The following is a 21,931-nucleotide window of genomic DNA, read 5'->3' on the forward strand; positions in this document are numbered from 1 at the left end:
TGCTTTGTTTAGTGACGAGGCCTTTAAAAAGAAAATTCAAATCAGAACAAGAATCAACCCCAAAAAGTTTCTCTTTGACAATCAATAACCCAAAACAGTGCTCAGATGTTTGTTTTTTAGGGGTGAAATTACCTTTTAAATCCCTAAAAATGTAAAGGAATGGTTTTATAATTTTGGTAAATGATTGTTTTCTTTATTTGTATCTTTCCGAGAGTCAGATGAGAAGAGGATTTATGCCATCTTGTGATGCATCAAATATGAAGGCAATTAGCTTAGTTTATGTAACGTAAAACATGTAGAAATCGTCTCTCATCTCACTGTGACAAGACTCAGTCACTGTACTCAGCTGTTGCCAATACATAGTTACAACACCTATCCCCCCCCCCAAAAAAAACACATACTGTTTTACATTAGTGGTAGGCTGATTTTTAAACTTTGGAGAGAGAGTCAGGCTAGCTGTTTCCCCCTGCTTCCAGTCTTTATGCTTACCTAATCTAATAGTATTCAACTCCATGTTTAACACACAGACATGAGTGGTACTAATCTTCTCATCAAACTCTAGTGGGGGAAAAAAAGCAAATACCGTAAGCATATTACCAAAACTATTTCTTTGATGAAATATTATTCTGGTCAATTTTAATATTAATTACGGGATTAAATTAAACAGGTATGTATTAAGGCACACCCAATACATATGTATCCAACTACTGAAAAACTACTCAGAGGTAAGAGCACTTGTGGGCATTTAAGGTCATTCTAGAAAAGTCTTAGCTCTTTTTCTGGAGCTTTCAGCTATCAACAATCACTAAACATACAAAAATAATTTCCTTTTCTTCAAGCAAAACTCGACAGGAGTGCAATTTTGTCTTAAGACAAATAGTGGTTATGATTTTCCTGAAACGTTCTGGACAATTAAGTGTCGCTCAGGTGTGAGTGTGTGCTGTAAAGCGCCCCCTAGTGGTCAACAGGAGGTCTGCTGTGACAAAACGGCTGGTTTCAGTTCTCAATTACTTTTCCAATCTTTCAGTGGCCTCAGTGAAAAGGTTTCTGTCTAGAGTCTAAGCTAGATGGGTATCTGCTACTGTACTGAACAGTAAAAATGGACTTGAAGTCATTTTAACAAAGATAAAACCACTATTAGTATTTCTCACAGGCACTGTGGATGGTGAATGCTAACAAAATAACTATATTGTTTTCTACCAAGTTATATGTAATCTTGTATTTAAGGAATGATTTAACATTTTACGAAATGCAGTACACCTGCATGCTTTTCTTGCCAAGAGTTAGATGAGCAGATCGAAATCATTCATATCTGTGCATGTTAATTATGAAGATACAGCCAGCAGCTGGTTAGCCTAGCGTTGTTACCAGCAACTCTAAAGCTCACTAGCATCTCATTTGTTTAATGTGTACAGAAAACCCCAAAAAGTCAAGTTGGTTGTGGTTTTGGTGAACACTTTTGCAAGGCACTGTATCCATGTCACATTCTCATTAGGGGCTGAGCCCCCCTGAAGGTCTCATCCTAGAATCGCCACATATTTATTACATAGATGGGAGAGTGGTATCAATCTTCTCATCGAACTGTCGGCAAGAAAGCGACTGAGCTTATTTACAAAAATGTCAAATTATTTCTTTAAGATGGAAAAATAATCCATTAAAATGAAGTTGATTTTTTTTAATTCTAAAACTCTTCTTATAGGTTAAATGACTGGATGGGAATGTTTGTCTAGTCCAGTGAATTAAACACCAGACAAATCAAGGTATTTCATCATGTTGATAAAGAAAATCCTGTAATAAATACCCACAAATATTAAATAAATAGCTACCTTAATAGAAGCAGTATAACAAATAATCATATTGTCTATGTATATATCATCATAATACTCAAATCTATTTTGCAACAGGGGGCTATTTTTTGCTGGTTTGGTTATTTATACACACCATCTCTGCATCCAAAATAATACCAGACATGGACGATGAAAATATATGAATATGATCTGATATGAAATTAGCTGCTCAACCCAAGAGAATCATGGCAGTGGCATATTACATGAACATTTGAGCGAGAACTGGTGCTACTGGCCAAATTATAACAGATTTTTTAATTTTTTTTAATTTGTTTTTTATCAATATGTGGGGATGATAAGGCACAGAATACTGCGAGTTTGGTCCATCTGCAGAGTGATGTCTTAACATTCAAAAGTTCACTAGAATAAGTGAGCAGTGTGTCAAAGCATGAGCTACCTATGAGAGTTCACAAAATTCAGCAGAATGTTCCAGTACAACGTCTCATCAGTCAGAACTAGTATTGTGCAAAGCGGTGACAATTCATTGCATTCGACTGCTGTGGTTCACCTCCAGAGTGCTGCTAGGGAGTCCAGGTATTTGAGGGGACGCTATGAGAGCTGTGTGGCTGAGCAGGAACCCCCGTCTGGTCCCCGGACTCCTGCTGCAGAGGCTGGCGAGGCAGACGGGAGCTGTGCATGATGTGGGCATCCAACATCTCCAGCAACAGGTCATACAAAGGCACCACGTTCTTCATTTTCATGCAGTGGAGGTGGTCCATGCCTTTGTTACTGCACGTTTGGAGAGAAAGATGAAGAGAGTAATGAAAGCAGGCAGTTTCTCTGTGGCACAGCAGTAAGCATAATGACTTCTGATTACAAGAGTAGTTCGGACAACATGATGATTGGGAGTCACATGGGAGCAGCTTTTTATAATAACAGTGCACAAAATCAGTATATTAGCCGGGACCATTTTCTTCCAACACTGAATGAATACACAGATTAGCAATCTTCCATTTAGAACATTCATGACATGGAGTCCTTTTACCTGGCATGGCGGATGTGTGAGAGCAGCATGAGCAGGTGGGCGAGGCGGGTGTACTGCTGGCGAAAGGTGAGGCCTGTTTTGGCGATGGCCCACACCAGAGCGTCCGTCACAGCGTCCAGAAGTCGTAGCAGCTTGGAGCGACTCTGCAGCTCCTCGCTGCCCTCTGTTGCGCTGAGGCACATGTCTGGTAACACACAAAAGGCAGACATTTTGGCTCTAACAAACACTTCAATGAAAATGACAAGCATTCTACACCCCCATGTTTTTCATATCTGACTACTTTTTTGATGATTTGTTTCCCCTTAATTTAGTCCCTTTTCAAAGCATTTTTTAAAACTGTATTTACTGTCTTACAGTAATATTGTACAGCACATACAAAGATCTACACATATGTACAGACACAGTATAAAGACAATAATAACATATAACACAACAATACAACAATAAAATAGCATAAAATAAAGAAAGAAAAAGTAAGATGAAGAAAAAAAATATTCCTTTTCTTTATCTACTTGCTAGGTCTAAGGGTCCATCTTAACTCTTGATATAATTGAAATGGTCCACACAAGGTTGCCAAATGTCTCTTGTTTTTTCAGAGAGAATTTCATTTTTCATTGCATTCTTCATTAGAATGTATTTGTTGGTGCAGTTCTCTGTTTATAATTGAGTACCATCAATCTTCGTGCTAGTAGGTTGCGAATGATACCTTATTACGTTCCACACTATTTTCTTACTACAGTATGTTAGAGTCTAAAGTCAAAGCTACAAGTAAAGATAATGGCAGCAGAATTAAGCCACAACTGTATAAACTACTCTGCAGATAGTGAAAGCATAAGCAAAAGGTTAAACAGAGTCCAACCTTTCAATTTTGTTGGAATGGAAGAGATGGTGCACAAATATAAGCCCTGTTTGACTACGCTGGTGGAGCCAATTAAAAAGAAAACGGAGACAGTCAGACAGCAATTACTCCTCACCACAGACGCTCTGACCCTGTTCCTCTTCAAATAGGCACTGCCTGTTATTCCGAGCATTCAGCAGAACCAACGAGAGCAGAGACCCAAGCTATACACAGTGTTCTCGCTAGGGTTTTCGCTGCTAAGTTATTTAGCTGGTCCCCTTGCCAACCCTGTGCAGACTCACGCATAGACACCAATCAAACACCCGACACAGGCTGCAAATAAGAGGACTTACAAGAGAATGTACACACACACACACACACACACACACACACACACACACACACACACAAACTCTTACTGGAGTTAAGGAGGATCATGGCCTTGAGGCAGATATACTCCTCCTTCTGGAGCTTGAGTTCTCTCACCCTGGACGTAGCAGCCAACAGCATATCAAAGATCTCCGAGAAGCCCTGGACACAGTTCCCCTCTTCTCTACCATACGAAGACACAAACAACTAGTTATTTATCAAACCCCACTCTATATTATTATTTAGGCAAATAAAGCAGAAATCATGTTCCAATCTCCACCAAGATGCAAAAGATGGAAATAAAACAGAACTTGTTTAGCACTTAGCCCAATTGTAAAGGAGAAGAAATGAATCCTTCTGTAACTGCAGCTTTGACTGAAAAGCATAAGATTCCAGTCGTGGGAAGTAACTAAGTACATTTATTCATTCAAGTACTGTATTAGGTGCAATTTTGAGGTTTTATTCTACTTTATACTTCTACTCTACAACACTTTAGAAGAAAATATTGTTTATTATCGACAGTTTTAGTCTGTAGTTACTTTTCAGAATAAAAACTTTTCAGAATAAAAACATACACGTTTATAAAATATGATGATGCACTATAATAACTAAGTCCTGACAAGACGTTGGTGCATCAATATCAATGATCTAGTAATATAAGAGGGGCATTTCTGCATCATATGTACTTTTGCTTTTGATATTTTAAGTACTATTTGCTGATAATATTGTTTTGTACTTTTACACAAGTTACATTTTTGAATGCAGCTGTTTACAGTGTGGTATTGCTATTTTGTGTAAATTACCAGAATACTTCTTCCTACACTGGAAAATAAATGTTCTTGTGAGCCGCTGGCTGCAGAGCATGCACGGCAGTGCAGGTATGATGTGATAAAAAGGGAAAAAGGGCCACCACAAAGGAAGTGTTGTTGAGCGAGAGTGGTTAGGACTCTTTGTTCCAGATTTAGAAGCAGCACCAGCAGATATCTCTCGTTGAAACCAAATGCGAGCACAGATGAAAGCAATGCAGCAGAGCTGCTCGTTTACAGTTCTGAATGACATTGCTGTGGACGAGTTAGCAGTTTCCACTCCCACATGAAAAGGAAATGAAGGTGCATATTTTTTACTTATTTATCACCAGCATGTTACACATCTGATTGTGGAAGGCCTTGCACTGAATGTGGGATGGATGATCAGTGATTTCAGTGTCACATAGGTGCGAGCTGGGGCACATAGTGTACTGTATTTTTAAGGCTAATACTGATATTGATAATTGAAATGCTTAAGATTCCAGTCCTGCTTGATTTGGTGACTCCCATGGATACTGTGGTAACAGCAGGTTAAGCCGGCAAACGCTCCTTGAGCAGCTTCTTTGTCAGAAATACACCAGTAATGCTGCAATACATACAAACAGTTTCCTGTGAATCACTTGTGTGCGAAGGAAATTTGAATCGAGTGCAGGAATGGCGGACTCCGCCACTAACAATGAAAACAACTATATAGAGAGGTTATTACAGAATATGAATGCATTGAAGGTAGGGCTGCTCCCTCTTAGTCGATTAGTCGACTAATCGGTCGTTTTGGTCTTAGTCAACTTAGATTTCTTTAGTCGATTAGTCATGTTTTATGCTTTTTTCATGCTGAATGACTTATTTCCAAGAACCGTACGAGCACATCTCTGGTAAATACAAGAATTAAAGTGGTGCTTTTGCATGACTCTTTGCGGAGAAACTCAGATTTACAGATCTGTCGATTAAATCAACTAGTCGATACAATTGAATGAGTGTTAGTCGACTAAGAATTCCTTCAATCGAGCACCGCCCTAATTGAAGGGCTACAGCTGAAAAGAAAAAACAAACATAAATAGTATCATAAACAGGGTTTGATTTCATGAACATCTAAAGATTTATAACTTTAAATGTGTTTTTTTTGTGACTAAGATATGTTCAGCAATTACATTTTATAGATGAACAATAGAAACAGTCAGACATTTCGGGAGTGTGAAAGCATGAGGCAATCTCAAAACAAGCATCATACCAAAGTGAGTTAGCCATCCTGTGGTTGGCAAAAGTTTCCAGTTTTTACATCACGGAACAGTGCGTTTTTACAATAAACACTGGGTATGATGGAAAGTGTCCAGTTTTTAGATCTCGAAACACAGCATTTGCAATAAACACTGGGTATGATGGGAAAAGGCTGAAACAAGCTACAATGACCACAACAGCTATTTGTATTTGTGTGCTTTAATAAATGCAGGTAAAATTCAACCTAACAATCACAATAATGATGGGAGAGTTCCCTTCAAATTAAGCTGGTGCAGTAGATATGCGAGATGTTGGCAGTGGTACCTGCTCAGGCCGAGGTCAGGGGAGAAGATGAGTTTCCCTGGATGGTCCACTGACCTCCACATCAGTCCGATCATCAGCACCTCCAGCCAGCTGCACTCCAGCAGGTGCACCTGGTCCAAGAGGCTGAGCTCTACAAACCCTGAGGAAAAGATGAGGTGATCAAATAGTATGGAACTGTGTGCTGCCAGGGTCTTCTGTGCCATAATGTCTGCCTGGAGCACAAGAAAGGGACTCCAGTTTTTTTTTAAGCCACGGCTGAAAATCACCTGAAGTCACGACCTGCCATATTGTGCAGTCTGAATCAATCGGCACCCCGCAGACTTGACTCACGTGCTAAATAACGCGGAGACAATTAGGGTGCCTGGCCAAAAACAAAGTCATTAACTCAGTTGTACAGCAGACTGAGCTGCCCTGTGGGGATGTTAAAAAAGGGTTATGAGGGGCATAAAAAAAACATTGTTATATAAATATCATTAAAGCAATTTTATCTTGCTGCATTTTTAAAAAGGTATTTTGCATAATCTTAAAGTAAAATCAACAAAATATGGCATGCTATTTAACCTTGGACAACTGTGTCTTTTAGTGATAGAAGATTCTTGAGGTTTTTGTTATGCGTCTAACATTTTACTTTTTACAGTTTGAATGCGATATCACTCTAATGTAACATCAATGCAGAAGTGTTGAAATAATTGTTTGAAATTGGGAAATATTTTACGAGAGTTAGATGAAAAGATTTTTACCACGCTCATGTCTGTGCGTTAAGTATGTAGCTAGAGCTAAGGGACGATTAGCCTAGCTTAGCGTAATACTGTAAGTGAAAGCAGGTGTTAACAGCTATTTTGGCCGTCCAAAAGTGAAAAATGGCCCACAAGCACCTCTAAAGTTTAATAGTTAACATGTTGTATCTTGTTTCCTTAATTCCTACACAAACAGAAATGTAAAAAAGCCAAGGTATGGTTTTACGGGGTTACGAGCTGTAAACCAATTATTTATTGGCGCCAAGCTAAAGAGATACAACATGCTCATTAGTACGCTTTCGAGGTGTTGCTAGGTGTTAGGGCTGCACAATATGAGGGAAAAGTGCGATAACGTTGTTGAATATCACGATAACACGATATTACTTGCGATAAATAAACAGATATTAAAGTGTATTCAGGTCTGCCTTTCTGCTTCCTTCTGTATTCTGCTAAAATGCAACAAATTATTGTTGAATTTAAAACAAACAAAAGGAAATCAAATCACATTCTTTGATTGAACAAATTGAACTGAACCCAAAAGGCACCACTAAAAAGAGGAATTACATTTATATTTCAAAGTGTAGTTTTCTACAGATTTTTTCCTTCTGAATTAAAAAAATCTCTGAGTGGCTTTCGCGATATGTTGCAGCCTTTCGCAATGTGTTTATTGCGCAAGTTGATGTCGCGATGATAACAAAAAAAAAAAATATATATATATATATATATATATATATATATATATTGTGCAGAACTTTGGACAGAGCTTGGCTAGCTGTTACCAGTTTCAAGTCTTTACGCTAAACCTATTAAGTGAATCCCCCTGTAGATCTAGTTTCATATTTGGCATACTACTATATTAATCATCAGTGTAAGAATAAGGACAATTCCACTGTGCAATCAGGGTTAATCATGGTATGCAAATTTCACTTCTTACAAGTTAACAGTTAAGTTACAGTTAACTGTAGCACAAAGAAACAAGCACAGAAAAGGTGTCACTAAGGAATGCACTCAATTCTCAATCAATTCTGCAAGATATCTACAGTAAGCTCTTGCTCCTACAGTATGTGGTTTCACTTGTTGTTAGTCACTTTAGACAAAGGCATCTGCCAAACAAATGTAATGTAATGTCACTATAACAAATAGTAATTGTCCATTAGGCTTTTAAAAAAGGAACCCTGGATACCCCGACACACACCTGGAATCTTCTTGGCCCAGCTAATCATGTGAACCAGCTCCCTATCAGCCAGGTTGGTGAGCGACATCATGACGTTGGCTTCAGTCAGCGGCCTCATCATGTCCTTCATGAGGTAGATCTCCGGCGGCTCTGCCTCCATTATCTGCCCAATCAGCTGTTCTGGGGTCAGTGCAGGAGGGTGGAGTGCGGGTAACAAACCCACCGCTGGTCCGCTTAACGCCTTTGGTCTGTTGGTTCTGCCCTGTGAGGACAGACGGGTCACTCGCCTCGTCTGGGGGTTCCTGTAGTTCCCATGCTCCTTTCGCATACCTGAGATGAAGAAATATTGTTTTGTTGATTTTCTTAACATTTGTTATTCTACTTAAACCTGCAATAGTTAGGAGCCAGCAAAAACAAGCTGTAAACACAACACTGACATATCATCACAATACGGTGAAGGTTTAAGCAAACAGTTGCTTATTAACACATTCAGCAGATATGGACATTCATTAGCATTTATTTGGAGTTGTGTTTCCGACAACCTGATGAATGCACCAATATTCGCTCTCCTTTTAATTGTGTTTTTGGTCTCCAAATATCCGGCTCTTTAGCTGTTGAATGCTCCACTATGTTCACCAGCTAGTTGCCAACTGTATCTGTCTGCTGTTTGGTGCCGAGCCGGTAGTGTACAGTGGGTTTTTAAAGGTTTTTTTTGCTGAAAACAGCTGCCTATAAAAAATAGCGCTATGAGAGCTGTAAGAGTGAACCAAAACAGTAAAGTTGTGAGACGGACAGCTTAACAATGAGCTGAAACTTGCTACCATAATATGAATCTTTGCTGCTTTAAATACACTCAAAAAGAGGAATACAGTGTGGGTCCCTTGAAATCCCCTACAGCAAACAGCTATCTCCTTCTCTTTATACAGCTGTTAAACAGATTAAGTGTACATGGAAATGAAGAACCACCTTTCCTGGTTGCTGGAGTTGTGCTCTGGGAAAAGGAGGGAAGTACTCTAGAACAAACAAAGCCACGGGGAAATTGTGCTCACCTGCATTTTCATACGGTAGATGACATCATAACAACATGTCTGTTAAAAGCAAGTGAATATACATTGTCTGGTTACGGTTTCTTGTTCCTTTGGGGCAGGAAAAAAAAGAAAGACGAAGAAACACTTACCACACTTGGTCATACCAACTTCGCAACATTTGCGAAGGCGGCACGCCTGGCAGCTCTTACGGCGATTCTTGTCTATAGTGCATTGATTGGTTGCTGGGCAGATGTAGTCATTGTGTCCTGAAACAACGAGAAGAAGAAAGAGAGAAGACAAAGGAAAGGTAGAGAGGTAAAAATGGATGGGATGGGACAAAGGGCGTTTTCACACCTGAAAGACCGAACCAAGGTTCATGTTTTTGTTACATTGTATACATTTGATCCGGTAAGTTTTGGTTTCACACTGCAGTTATGCAAGCGCACTAAATTATAAACTAAACTACACGTGACAAAACTACGTCCTGCCGTCATCGCATACGTGAGCTGCGTTTCCAGATACTTATAATTGACTGGTTTGTAGACGGCCTTCCCCGTCCTCTCGTCTCCTCTCTCTGTGTCTGAGTTTTTTCAACTGACTGCTGCTCTCCTCTACTGCCGCAGCTCTTTTTGTTTTGTTGTGATGTTGAGAAGCAAGACACGGGAACTTTCTTTTTGGAGAATTTATTCAGAGACAAACGGAAACCTACACTGTACATTTACTACCACTTAACAAATAAACTGCTGATGTATTCTCAGCTCTGATAGCCAACAGCTCTGAGTGCATTCACCGTCACTCTCTCTCACGTACAGGCTAAGCACCGAGCTATTCCCCGGTCTTGTAACACAAGGAGAGCCTGCCAGAGCTTCTTGTATTTGGTCCGAAAGTCCGAACCATCCAAAAAATGCTTTCACACTATAAACGAACCGGACCATGGTTCAGTTTGGTCCAGACCGAGACTACCTCTTTTTATCGGACCAAAATTTGGTCTCACACAGGTTTCACACCTGTCAGTGTTTCCTCTATGTTGATAGCAGAGTGGCGGTTCGCCACGGTAAAATTTCCAGCGCCACGGTATCAGAAATAGGGCAGATGCACAACAGGGTTTCCGCTATGTACACCGCGCACCACCGCTCCTTCAGCTGTTTATGAAAAGTCATAAAGTCGTAGCGCCGTCTGCTCTACTGAACTCAAGCGAACTGTCATCTGCTCTCTCTCCCCCTAGGGTGAGCAGTGCAACTGGAACAGTGACAGGACGTCATCACTCGCGAAGTTATGGCAACCAAATAAACAACAGGACGAGTACTACTTCACTCAATAAGTGATAAACTGCGACGAAAGCCGCGACATGAAATCCGCACTCATGCCTGTGAAATATGACAGCTACAGTTTATTGGAAAATAGCATTGTGGACACTGACGTTGATGAATTTACTGTTTATCAGACCCCAGATGAGACAAGAAGCTAACGTTAGCCACGCTGCTGTGACGGTCCCTCTGCCTTTGACTCGCCGCTGCAGGAGACTGTGTATTCCTCCGACACGCTGTAGTAACGTTACTGATTTAAAACCGTTTTCCAGGTTAGTGGGGGTGCATACCGCTCAAAACCAACATGAAAAATGTAGTTAGTAATGTTAACTCAGCGTTTTGTTTTGTTGTTAAACTGTATGTAAAATGAGCGGTGACGTTAAATCACCCTACGGTACCGTCTATTTTATGGATGGTATCAAGGTAACGGTCGGTAGCTAACATTAGCAGATAAGCCCGTACTTGGACGTCCAGCACCCCCCCCCCCTATTAATGAGACTATTGGGATCATTTCAAGCCCCTAACTAAACTGTAAACACGCTAGTAAAACTGTCCATCCAGGCAGAAACTACAGTTCAGACGTTGGGATTCAGCGACAGTAAATGTCAGGCGACAGACACTCACAGCTCATGAATGAAATGTCAGAAAATATGTTTTCATGTGTTATTAATTTGTAATGTTATTTTTATTAACTTCTTCAAAGTATAGGCGCTCATAAATATGGATTACAAGTGAGAGTTTTGCACATGAGATTTTTTTTAAATCTAAAACTCTCGCTGCTCTGTGAGGCTGTACTTACAGACGAAGCTACACTTTCAGCTCAGTGCTAACATCCTCACAGTGACTATGTTAATGTACAGATATTTTGCAGGTATAATGTTCATCGTGTCAGCATGCTATCATTTGCTAATTAGCACAAAACGCAAAGTAGAGCTAAAGTTGATTGGAATTTCATTCGTTTCGCAGATATTTGGTCATAAACTAAAGTACTGGACAAATTAAAATGCTGACCTTGTGACGATGCTAAGGGAAAAGTTAAAGGAGAAGTTAAAGGATTGTTATAAAGTTATTACAATTATCTCGAGGGGGACATGAATGTACAGTATATTACATATTTCATGGCAATCTATCCAATAGTTGACGATTTATCTCACAAAACCACAAACGATCAACCCTAATGGTGGTGCTAGAGGAAAGGTCAGTAGAATCTATCCTCTGGACACAATGAACATTGTGCCAATTCATCAAGAGATTTAGATCTAGATGAGTGAGTATGTAGTTGACATATTTTTACTGGATAAGGTAAACTTTTGAGCTGCAGGTGGCACTGGATCAAATGTCAGGGAATCTCCAGAGTCAGTAGGATTCATCCTCTATACACCACAAATGTCTGCACAGAATTTTTTCGCAGTCCATCCAATAGTTGTAAATATATTTTAGTCTGGACCAAAGTGGTGGACCGACCGACAGACCAACATTGCCATCCCGAGACACACGGCGTTAGCATGGCTAATAAATATCTTCATGTGGAAAGGGGGGGTCCTCGACAGATACTAAATGACTCACAACGGCCTAAAAATGACCACGGAGGTGACTGAACACATCTGACAGTCTCAACAAAAACTGAACATTAAGAGCTTCGGCAAAGCTGGTATTCCTGTGATTCGTTTTCCCAGAAGATAAGTCCATGTTTTTGTGTCTCACCTTGGATGCTCCTCTTGAAGAAGGCCTTACACCCCTCACACGACCAGACACCGTAGTGGTAGCCCGAGGCATGGTCATTACACACAGCACAGTAGTGGAGGTCCGCCTTCCCGATGGACGACACCACCGCCTCCTCGCTCTCCTGAGAACGCCTCTTCACACTCTTACTAACAGATAAGTTTCAGTCATCATTTCAAGACAGAAAACACATGGAATAAGCCTTGGCTTCAGCTTATTCCTTTTTCGGTTAGCTACGGTGGCAAATTGTGGGGAAAAAAATTGTATTCCGAAATAAAATTACTCATCAACAACTGTAGCATTTCTTAAACAGGTAATTTTTTCGAGCAGAATAGGGATATATATTTTGACTGGTACCGTAAGTCAGAATTTTATGTCTTAAAAATGCAACTGAATACTGACTAGGTCTGAAACAAGTAGTCAATTAATCGGTTAGTCGGTCGACAGATATTCATCAGTAATTTAGTTTTGTTGATTAATCAGTTAAGTCATTTATCAGCCAAAAATGCTTTACAATTGCAGTTTAATTTGTGTAAAATGTGAGGAATTGCGGCTTTTCTCAGTTTTATATTGTTGATTTAATATTTGGGTTTTTTTGGACTGTAAACTAAACAATCATAAAAATCATCAACGGATTAAGTAATTAGTTAAAATGATCATTAGTTGCAGCCCTACTAGTGAAGAGTAAGCTTGGGTGATAGTAAAAACAGTATGCTAGTCAGGAAGTGATACACCATCCTACCTGGTTGTAAAGACAGTGTCCCGCGGCGACAGCTCCACCCATGGACTCTGGATTGGCTGCCCGTGCTGAGGCCGAGCCGGGGAGTGGTGCAGGGGTATGGGTGGCCCCACGTGGCCGTGGCTGGGCCAGAATAAGGAGGGGCTTAGCGACTGATGGACGGAGGGGCCATCTGGAATGCCATGACCGGCATAACTGAAGATAGCTGGACTGTAGAAAGGTATTGTCGTGAAGTCGTGGCCAAGTTCGGTGTAAGGGGAAGCGATGCAGATGGGTTGGCTGGTTTCCAGGGACAAGCCAGGAGAGGAGGAGCTGAGGACCGGAGTGAGGACGCGACTACCAACTCGACTGGAGTCCACCTCCTGGAGCTGGAGGAGGGGCTGATTCTTCTCTAAAGAGGAAGCAGCAGCCATCGCAACTACAGACGGTCTCAGTATCGCGAGATTTACCACATCATCGATAAAGAATACAAGCCTGGTGTCGAGTTTATTGAGGTAATGTCATTATCTACGAGTACTGACCCTGAAAAATAAAAGCAAAGGCCAGCACAACTACCTACACAGGCCAAGGGTGGTTTAATGTTACTCATTAGCTCACATTGCAAATTCCCAGGGTGACGGATGAGTCCAATCCAACCTGTTGCTGACTGTAATTTATATTGTTCTCACTGTGAGCAGATGGTGTCGAAGATGTGAAATGATCCAGAGGACAGTGAACACAGCAGGGAAGATGTTCAGTGATCAGTCTCAATCCAGCCATGAGTTTCACATCATTAAGTGGTAACAGGTTGGTCAGATGTGTGCCGGGCCTTTCCACCTGGAAGACGAAGAGAAAAGCATGCAAGTTGAAATACTGTAATACAGATTGTAATATCTCATGTACCGTATTACCACGGTCAGAGAACCTCAGATATTTTTTTAAAATCACAGTTCTCAGGTCATATTTTGAATAGTCTATATCCTTCACATTCCACTTCCAGGATTGCTCCGGTGCTGCAGGAAATTCCACCGGATGCATGTCTTTTCTGTTTCCTTCCGCTTTCTTTGTGTTGGAATTTTAAATTCGGTGGATTAATGAGGACTATGGTTAACTGCTCCTCAGATCTCTGCAGGGTAAATCCAGACAACTAGCTAGACTATCTGTCCAATCTGAGTTTTTTGTTGCACGACTATTTTGCACCAGAGTTTAACAACGCCCATGACGATTGTGATTGGTTTAAAGAAATGCCATTAAACCAGAGCACGTTTTCCTCCCATCCCCGAATGCTATGTGGAGTAGCCAGACCCTCCTTCAGCGCACTTTGTAGGAAGGTCTGGCAAAGCGAGACTATATTTAGGACAATAATGACATGATTGTCAAATTTTTCAAGAGATTACATATTTTGGTAAATTAACTTTTGGCCATTAGATGAACGTCAACATTGTGACTGACCCTGTCCTAAAGTTGCCAAAGAACTACAGATTTTGTCTATTTTTAAAGTGTAACATACCATTTTAATGATACCTTGAACTATTAATGTCCATCAAGGGACTGGTGTTGTAAATTAGCTTCAGCTATATACACGTGCACAGTCGGACACTGCTTCTGTAACTGTCTTCTCTGTACTAATCCCTTACAAATAAACTGAAGAAATAAAAAAGAAATTTTATAAATATGATATTCTAATGTTTTCACCTTTAATTAATTGAATTAATTGTTTATTATGTAATACATTTTAATGACAATTTGATAATAAATATTTGATATTTTTTGACAAAAGAAGTCCCTTTTTTATGCCTAAAACTAGTTTTTTTAGTTGAGTAAAAATAAAAAGTATAAAAAATTTTGAAAATATGGGACAACTGAAGTCCTTACAGTATATGCAACTTATTCCATTTAAGACCACCAACAACAATCCAAAAAAAAAAAAAAAAAAAAAAACTATTATTTTTTCCTCACATTTGTATACAAAAATATAGTGTATGGCTGTATGTGGTCAACAACCTTTAGAAAACATGTCATAACAATTTAGATTTGGTCAAATAGTGGTTATATATTTCATGCAACATTCATGATATGGATTTCAAACTAATGATGGCCATAAGTTAGACACACAAGACTAACACTGTTTGAGAATTAGAGCTGCTTAGAGTGAAAATCCAGGCTTCAAGTTGGATTTATATATTATCCCTTCAAGGTGGAATATTACTTATTTTAGAGGCTTGCAGTGTCTAAAAAATGAAAATATATTATTATAATGTACTGTAGACAGAGACAGCTAGTCGATCAATAAATACAACAAACACACTAGTACAGTCTAAGGACATGTTGGTTTACTCTTATGACATCAGATAAAGCAAATCCAGCAGAGTTAATCATTCCTGGGTGACAGGAGTCTATCTTTAGTTAAAGTTGGAACACACTGTCTCCACATCTGTGGTCACTTCTTGAAGTTAGTATTCAGCCGGAACAAAAAAGGTGAATTAATCTTCCCAAATGGCTGAGAGAGGCTTTGGTTTGGCTCGCCAACAAAACTTGATAATTCATAGAAGTAGCTGGAGGCTTGTGCTGTAAGCGTAAAATGAGCACCGCTGAAAACTGGCAGTAATTAAACTCACAAAGCTACAACGAGTACAGGTGACCATTAATTATTTTGGATACCGCGGAAAGCGCCAAAATTAATTTTCATTTTTATGGTATCACATTAAAATGTTACCGGAGAAATCACTCTTACAGCTGTGAAAACACCTGGAAATGGAGTGCTGATTATTATTATTTTTATTGTCAACAACCTTCCAGCTATCTTATTTATACCACCAACTGACTGCTTATTCTTGAGTTACTGTATAAGTTACGCTTCCATGCATGTGTAGGGTGTGGTATTAATCAATTGAATTCCAAGAATACTAATAAATGGCTTAAGATTGACATAAAAATATAGCAATCTTGACACACAATAAACCCAACAAATTAGACAAAGGTTGGAAGAAAGCAAATTAGTGGTAAAATAGAGGGGTGAAGACTGGATTTGGATTAATTGAACATTACATGTAGCAAACTGTTGCTACATGTATCCCCTGTAGCAACAGTTTGCTAACAAGTTGGCCATATCAACTGTTGAAGGTGATAATGTGTCAATGTTGTGTTTACAGCTTATTACACTGTCCCAAAGTATCTAAAAACATCAGTTAATGCAGTTTTTAGGTTAAAATCCCATCAGCATTTTCACAGACAAAAAATACCCAGTATTAATTTAGTGTGTGGTGTAATAATGAGGCTAATTATTCACAATGCGGTCTAAAACTACTTAGATTCAGACTACCACTGTTTTGACAGATGTTAGTGATGATTTTTCACACAATGAACAGTTTGAAAGTACATTACTCTCGGCAGTTATGACAGCTCAAAGGCAATTGGATTTGACATTTGGTTTCACAAACGATCCATTTCTGGCTGATAATACCGAGTGTGTCTTGGCAGAGGGAGGATGGCTTTACCTCCATCTTCAATGGGTTTATCAATTCCTACCTGACATCTAGACTGATGATACGCCAGGAAATCAAAGAGTTTGAGCTATTCTGTTTGAGGTTAAATAGCACAGCCTGCCAGCTCATCCGTTTCTGCTTGAATCACTGGGAATGATTAATCATATAAAATAATACCCTGGCTCATCAACATATGCTGCCATGCAATCAGTAATATGCCAGAAATGAGAATGTATTTACAATTAATGTGAGGATATCAAAGAATCTACAGGTAAGATGCTGCTGAAAGCATAAACAAGTAAAAAGTGCTGTTTGGCTTCAGCTAGTTTCCAATGACCTTGTGTCTGTTACCAATTAACTGACTCCTAAAACAAATGAAGTCACTTTAAGAGAAAAGAAAAGACACTGTGGCAAGATCTAGCTGCTTCAATAACCATTTGGGGGTAAAAGCAGATGTGGAAGAGTTTTTGGTTTCCTTTGAAGCTTTGACCTTGCCTTCAAACCTCCTCACTGTCACACTCTCCAGCAGCTGGAAGCTCATTGTGAGAGAAAACCTCCCAACTCTCCTCCACAAAACTGCTCATCCTGCTATAATCACATAAGCTCACACAGACAACAGATGCTAAGAAACAGGCAATGCAGTTGTTCCTTTATAGAAACAGAGTTTTAAGGTGTAAGATTCAGCTGTGTGTTAAATGTCTTGATGAAGAGCACCACAATAGTTGGGAAATGTTACTCAAAGACCTCAACAACCAGTTTCATGGCCCCTCTGATCTCTAACCATTAGTGCCTTACAGGGCTATCACAGCAATCGCACAGCATCACACGGAGCAAGGCCATTATTTCCAATAGGTAAGCCTAGGCAGCTGTATTTAATATATATAGCAGAAAAGCCAACATTGAAAAAAAAAAAAAAAACGATAATCCATGAAAACCTGAATAAAATCAATTAAGATAGAATTGAGATTTTAAAAACTATATGAAATGCAAATGAAATACATAAAAGCAGCGTAAGCCATAGCCACGAACACTACATTGATTTTCCACCAGAAAAAGTTCAACTACATTGACCTCCAAATACGCAGAACTCCACAACACACGTCCAATGGGATTCAGACATCAACGGGAGCCAGAAGTTATATCAGCGATAATTTTACTGTAGAAAATAGTATCTCTGAATTCTCTCACACAAACATTTTGCTATTGTAAATGAAAGGCAGAAACAAAGTTTGAAGGTTCTTACTCAAACTGTGCAACAGATTTATAAACTGTAAAACCTTAATTTCATGTCTTTTTAGGCTGTTTATAATTGTAACAGACCTTAACTAAAGCAACTTTTATCTGGACACTGCAATCTTTGTTTTAAAGAGCACAAAAAAAAACACATCTACAAACAAAATATTCTTGTTTCTTCAGGTTTCTTTTCTATTGCACCAATGAGTTTAACTAATTAAAAAAGAAAAAGATCTTTAAATATAATATGCGATATCTTAACCCTACTTATTTATTCAGTTAGCAAACATTCATGTAGCTTATACACTAATACACACACACAAACGATGTATTACAAAATTATACACAAAAGTCAAAGCCAAATAAAGATCTGAAGTGACAAAACTGTTCCTGGTCATAAGCCAGAAGTGCATGCCTTTTACACAAAAGCTCAAGGCCATGTCGTTTTCCCATCCTAAAAATCTGCCTCCCTAAAATCAGACGGAAACGGATGTGAACTAGCTCTGCAGAAAGAAGCCGTCCATATACAGTAAGGGAGTACGTGCAGTGGTTAGCACCAAAAAATGTGAAAAATCTCATTGAATTGTTTGCCCCGCTGCTGAAAAACCTCATGTTGACAGAGACATGTATGTGCTCAATTTATGCTTGACATTTACTGCAGTTACTTTTGAAAGACTAATTAAACTAACATTAAATATAAAAGGCAGCGTGATAGTATAGTATACTGTATGCATTTCCTGCATTGCACTATATACAGTACTAATGTACTGTACATCTCAATACATGTAATTAGGGCTGCACAATATGAGGGAAATATGCGATAACGTTGAATATCGCTTTTTATTGAATGCCGCTTTCAGTATTCTGCTAAAATGCGACAAATTACTTGTTGAATTTAAAACAAACTAAATCAAATCACATTCTTTGATTGAACAAACTGAACTGAACACAAAAGGCACCACTAAAAAAAAGGTAATTAGTTATATTTCAAAGTGTGGTTTTCTACTGATGTTTTCTTTCAACTGACTCAAAAAAATCTCTGAGTGGCTTTTGTGATATGTTGCAGCCGTTCGCGATGTGTTGATATTGCGATGATATAAAAAAAAAACATGTATTGTGCAACCGTAATTGTAATATAATATAAAACCTTCAGTAATTACAGTCTACAAAATAACCACAGAGTTGAATCAAGACCTCTCTGACACTGTCAAAATGTCAGCAACATTTTTAAATATGGTAAAACAGAATGCAATACAAACAATGGTATTTTAGACAATTCCTGTACTTTAACTTAAGTCTTTCTGAGGGAATGTTGTGATGTGAAATATATCTGGAGAAAAATGAAAAAAAAAAAAAAAAAAAAACTTTGGTAAATGCGAAAGTTGTGCAATTTACCCCTATTTATTTTGTTTAAGTAATGTGAATGTCTATAGTTATTGTGAGCCGCATTTACTGTAATACAGCCGGGGCTAAGTGACTGACACTGATTGACAAGTGATCTTAAGAAAATGCTGTGTAACACTAGAAGAAATGATAGTTAGCTTTGCCTTTAAAAAGGTACTCAATTCATTGAGACCCTGTAATGGTAATTTTGTTGTTGTATACTATATCAGGATATATGCTTTTAATGATACTCACTTCTTAATGACAGGGATTAATTATTTTCTTTATACACAAATATATTCTAGGAGGACGACTTCAACTTCAAGTACAACTTCTGCAAAAATCTTGCAACTTCTCGAAAACATTCTCTGCAATACACGGTACTACAACTCTGTGTACATTTGAAGATATTCACAGTGAAGGCACTCTGAAAAGAAAAGACGTTGAATAAAAAGATTTGTTGCATTTAAAGTTATCCATTTTCTGTTTTGTTGTGTCCAAAATAAGCATAATAAATGCAATCAACTGTTTGACGAGAGCAGTGTGCAACTATTAAACAAAAATAAATCAATGATAGAACTGGATAATGTTGTAGTGATCCAACATTCCATGCACAGTTCAAACAGCTCCTCTGCATCACAGCAACTGGCTGATAGCAGCCGCTTGTTTACACAGAGATAAGCACTTTTTGAAGTGGGCTAACATTCACAGTACGCTCTTTTAATGTACAAAAAAAGCCTGATTCTCAGACCACATTATAGACCCTCAAATCAGATCAGGGATTAATGTGGATATCCAAATGTGGTTATGGATATATCATAAGATCAGTAAATGATAATTAAGGAGATAATTGGGGTGAAATACATGTATTATTAGCAGCATGATCTGCCTGCATAACTCAATCATATTCCACATGATCCCTTGTTATATCTTTGCAGTTATCCATCTTGCAGATACCCTTTGTATACAAAGTTTTCAATATGCTGCTTATGTCCAGGGTATATCTAGAAATTATTAAATAAAATCTAACTGTCATGGTTATGATTTCTTGCAGGACTTTGGATTCTGTCACCTATTAACAAATCTACTATTTCATACACACAGTTAAAGGCATTATACTTGTTGCTTGCAGCCTAAATTTTGGTAATAAATCAGTGGGACAGTTAAGACGTCACCCCAATGTCCTGTCTACAGCGCTGTGCGTCACTTGATATACCACAACCACAAACATAAATTGTATTTATAAATATGGAAAAATTCCTACCCCTTCTTCCACAAACAACAAGCGCAGACACGGTCTGACACTATGAAGTCCCGCTGCGGTGTCACATGCTGGTAAAGTGTGAAATCAATAGTTTGGGTAGCTGTTGTGAGCTGCAGGAAGGCCGAACACAGAGTAAGTTCCCCGACAGTCAGATTGCGTTCATATAACAGCCCGGAGGCAAACCACCAGATGCGTTCAGGAAAATGGTGTCAAGTCAGACAGAATAAGATGCTCAAGATCCGGTCAGTACCTTCAAAATAAAATCCTCCCACATGAACACTTTGCTAGGTTTTCGAAATCATTCAACATCAACATTGGCATCAACCTTAAAGTGTTGTTCGTTTCTATCACTGGAGAATGATTTTGGCATCTAACGGTGAGTTTGCAGATTGCAACCAATTGAATACCCCTTCCCTTTAGCCCTCACTTTCAGTTAACGTAAAAACGTAAAATGCCTGTGGCTGCCCAATCCATACCGAAAACCCAATATATTCAACACATGGCATTGAGCCGAATGGTTACAGTCAGGACAGCCTATTGGTCAGGGGATAGGTTGAAAACAGATTGGGCAGTGACAAGGCCCTATGTAAAGCCAGTGTTTGGTTTGTCTGTTCTGGGATACAGTAGAAACATGGCGGTGGCATTCATAGAAGAGGACCCGCTCCCTATGTAAAAAAAAAATGTTTAAAAAGTTACATGAATAAAGTTTGCTTGCTTGCTAAAATATCTAAAAAGGAAGACAACGTATCACTGCCAAACCACTGCATGATGGAACATATTTTTTACAGCTACATTTAACCAAAAGTTCCACATACAAGACTATAGTTTATGAGGATTAAATGATTTATAATTTTCCTTCTAGTTTTAAATGTGGTGTCCATAAAGAATCAGCTTATTTTTGATATGAACAGATATTTTGAAGAAATGTTAAGAGCGCTACCCCCCAAAACCAAACTTGACCTTCAGTACGAGATTATTTTTATTTATTTATTTTACTTGTAACTATGTGCTTTTATTTTTTTTGAAGGAAATCATTTTAGTTCCCTCTTTATTGTTATTATGTGAACTTCACAGCTGCTTAGGGGAAGAGGCCTATCAACGTCAGAATAGACCACACCTTCGTTTCACCAAGCCAATTCTAAATCGTGGCTATTTAGTTCAATACTGTTCCCTCTCAAATAAAGTCAGACACAAGCACAGACTGGTCAGGTAATCTGGACAAAACACAATTTGTATAATTGTTATTTAATTATTTCACTAAATATTCCCTTCCACTAAGAGAACATTTTTGAGGCTCTCTATAATCACTGCAAATACTGTCACTGTTAGTTTAAAAAAACTAAGTTATTTGGGTACCAGTTAATATATAGCAAATATATTAAAAAGTGATCATTTTTTAATAACATTTTATTGTCTGAGAGTTCTAATGTTCATGTGTTTACCTCCTCATGCGCTTTCCCATGCACCAGTGACAGTATTAACGCAAGGGTTATCCA

The 21,931-nt window shown here is 38.7% G+C and overlaps 1 protein-coding gene across 2 annotated transcripts; it reads right to left on the minus strand.

The window, feature by feature from the left end:
- Nucleotides 1-894: 894 nt before the first annotated feature.
- On the minus strand, nucleotides 895-20,631 carry esr2a (estrogen receptor 2a). Of its 2 annotated transcripts, XM_031322370.2 has the most exons (9): nucleotides 20,436-20,631; nucleotides 13,095-13,907; nucleotides 12,335-12,501; nucleotides 9,473-9,589; nucleotides 8,317-8,625; nucleotides 6,385-6,523; nucleotides 4,090-4,223; nucleotides 2,833-3,016; nucleotides 895-2,576 (listed from the first exon to the last, which is right to left on the minus strand). In XM_031322370.2, the coding sequence occupies exons 2-9, from the start codon at nucleotides 13,502-13,504 to the stop codon at nucleotides 2,369-2,371; spliced, it is 1,668 nt and encodes a 555-aa protein (XP_031178230.1). In that variant the 5' UTR covers nucleotides 13,505-13,907; nucleotides 20,436-20,631; the 3' UTR covers nucleotides 895-2,368. The 2 variants fall into 2 exon arrangements, with proteins under 2 accessions (XP_031178230.1, XP_031178231.1); XM_031322371.2 differs by lacking the exon at nucleotides 20,436-20,631 and having other exon boundaries at nucleotides 12,335-12,497; nucleotides 13,095-13,387.
- Between the last annotated feature and the right edge of the window lie 1,300 nt (nucleotides 20,632-21,931).

Source organism: Sander lucioperca, chromosome 19, assembly GCF_008315115.2.
Source record: "Sander lucioperca isolate FBNREF2018 chromosome 19, SLUC_FBN_1.2, whole genome shotgun sequence".
In the NCBI taxonomy this organism is placed as follows: Eukaryota; Metazoa; Chordata; class Actinopteri; order Perciformes; family Percidae; genus Sander; species Sander lucioperca.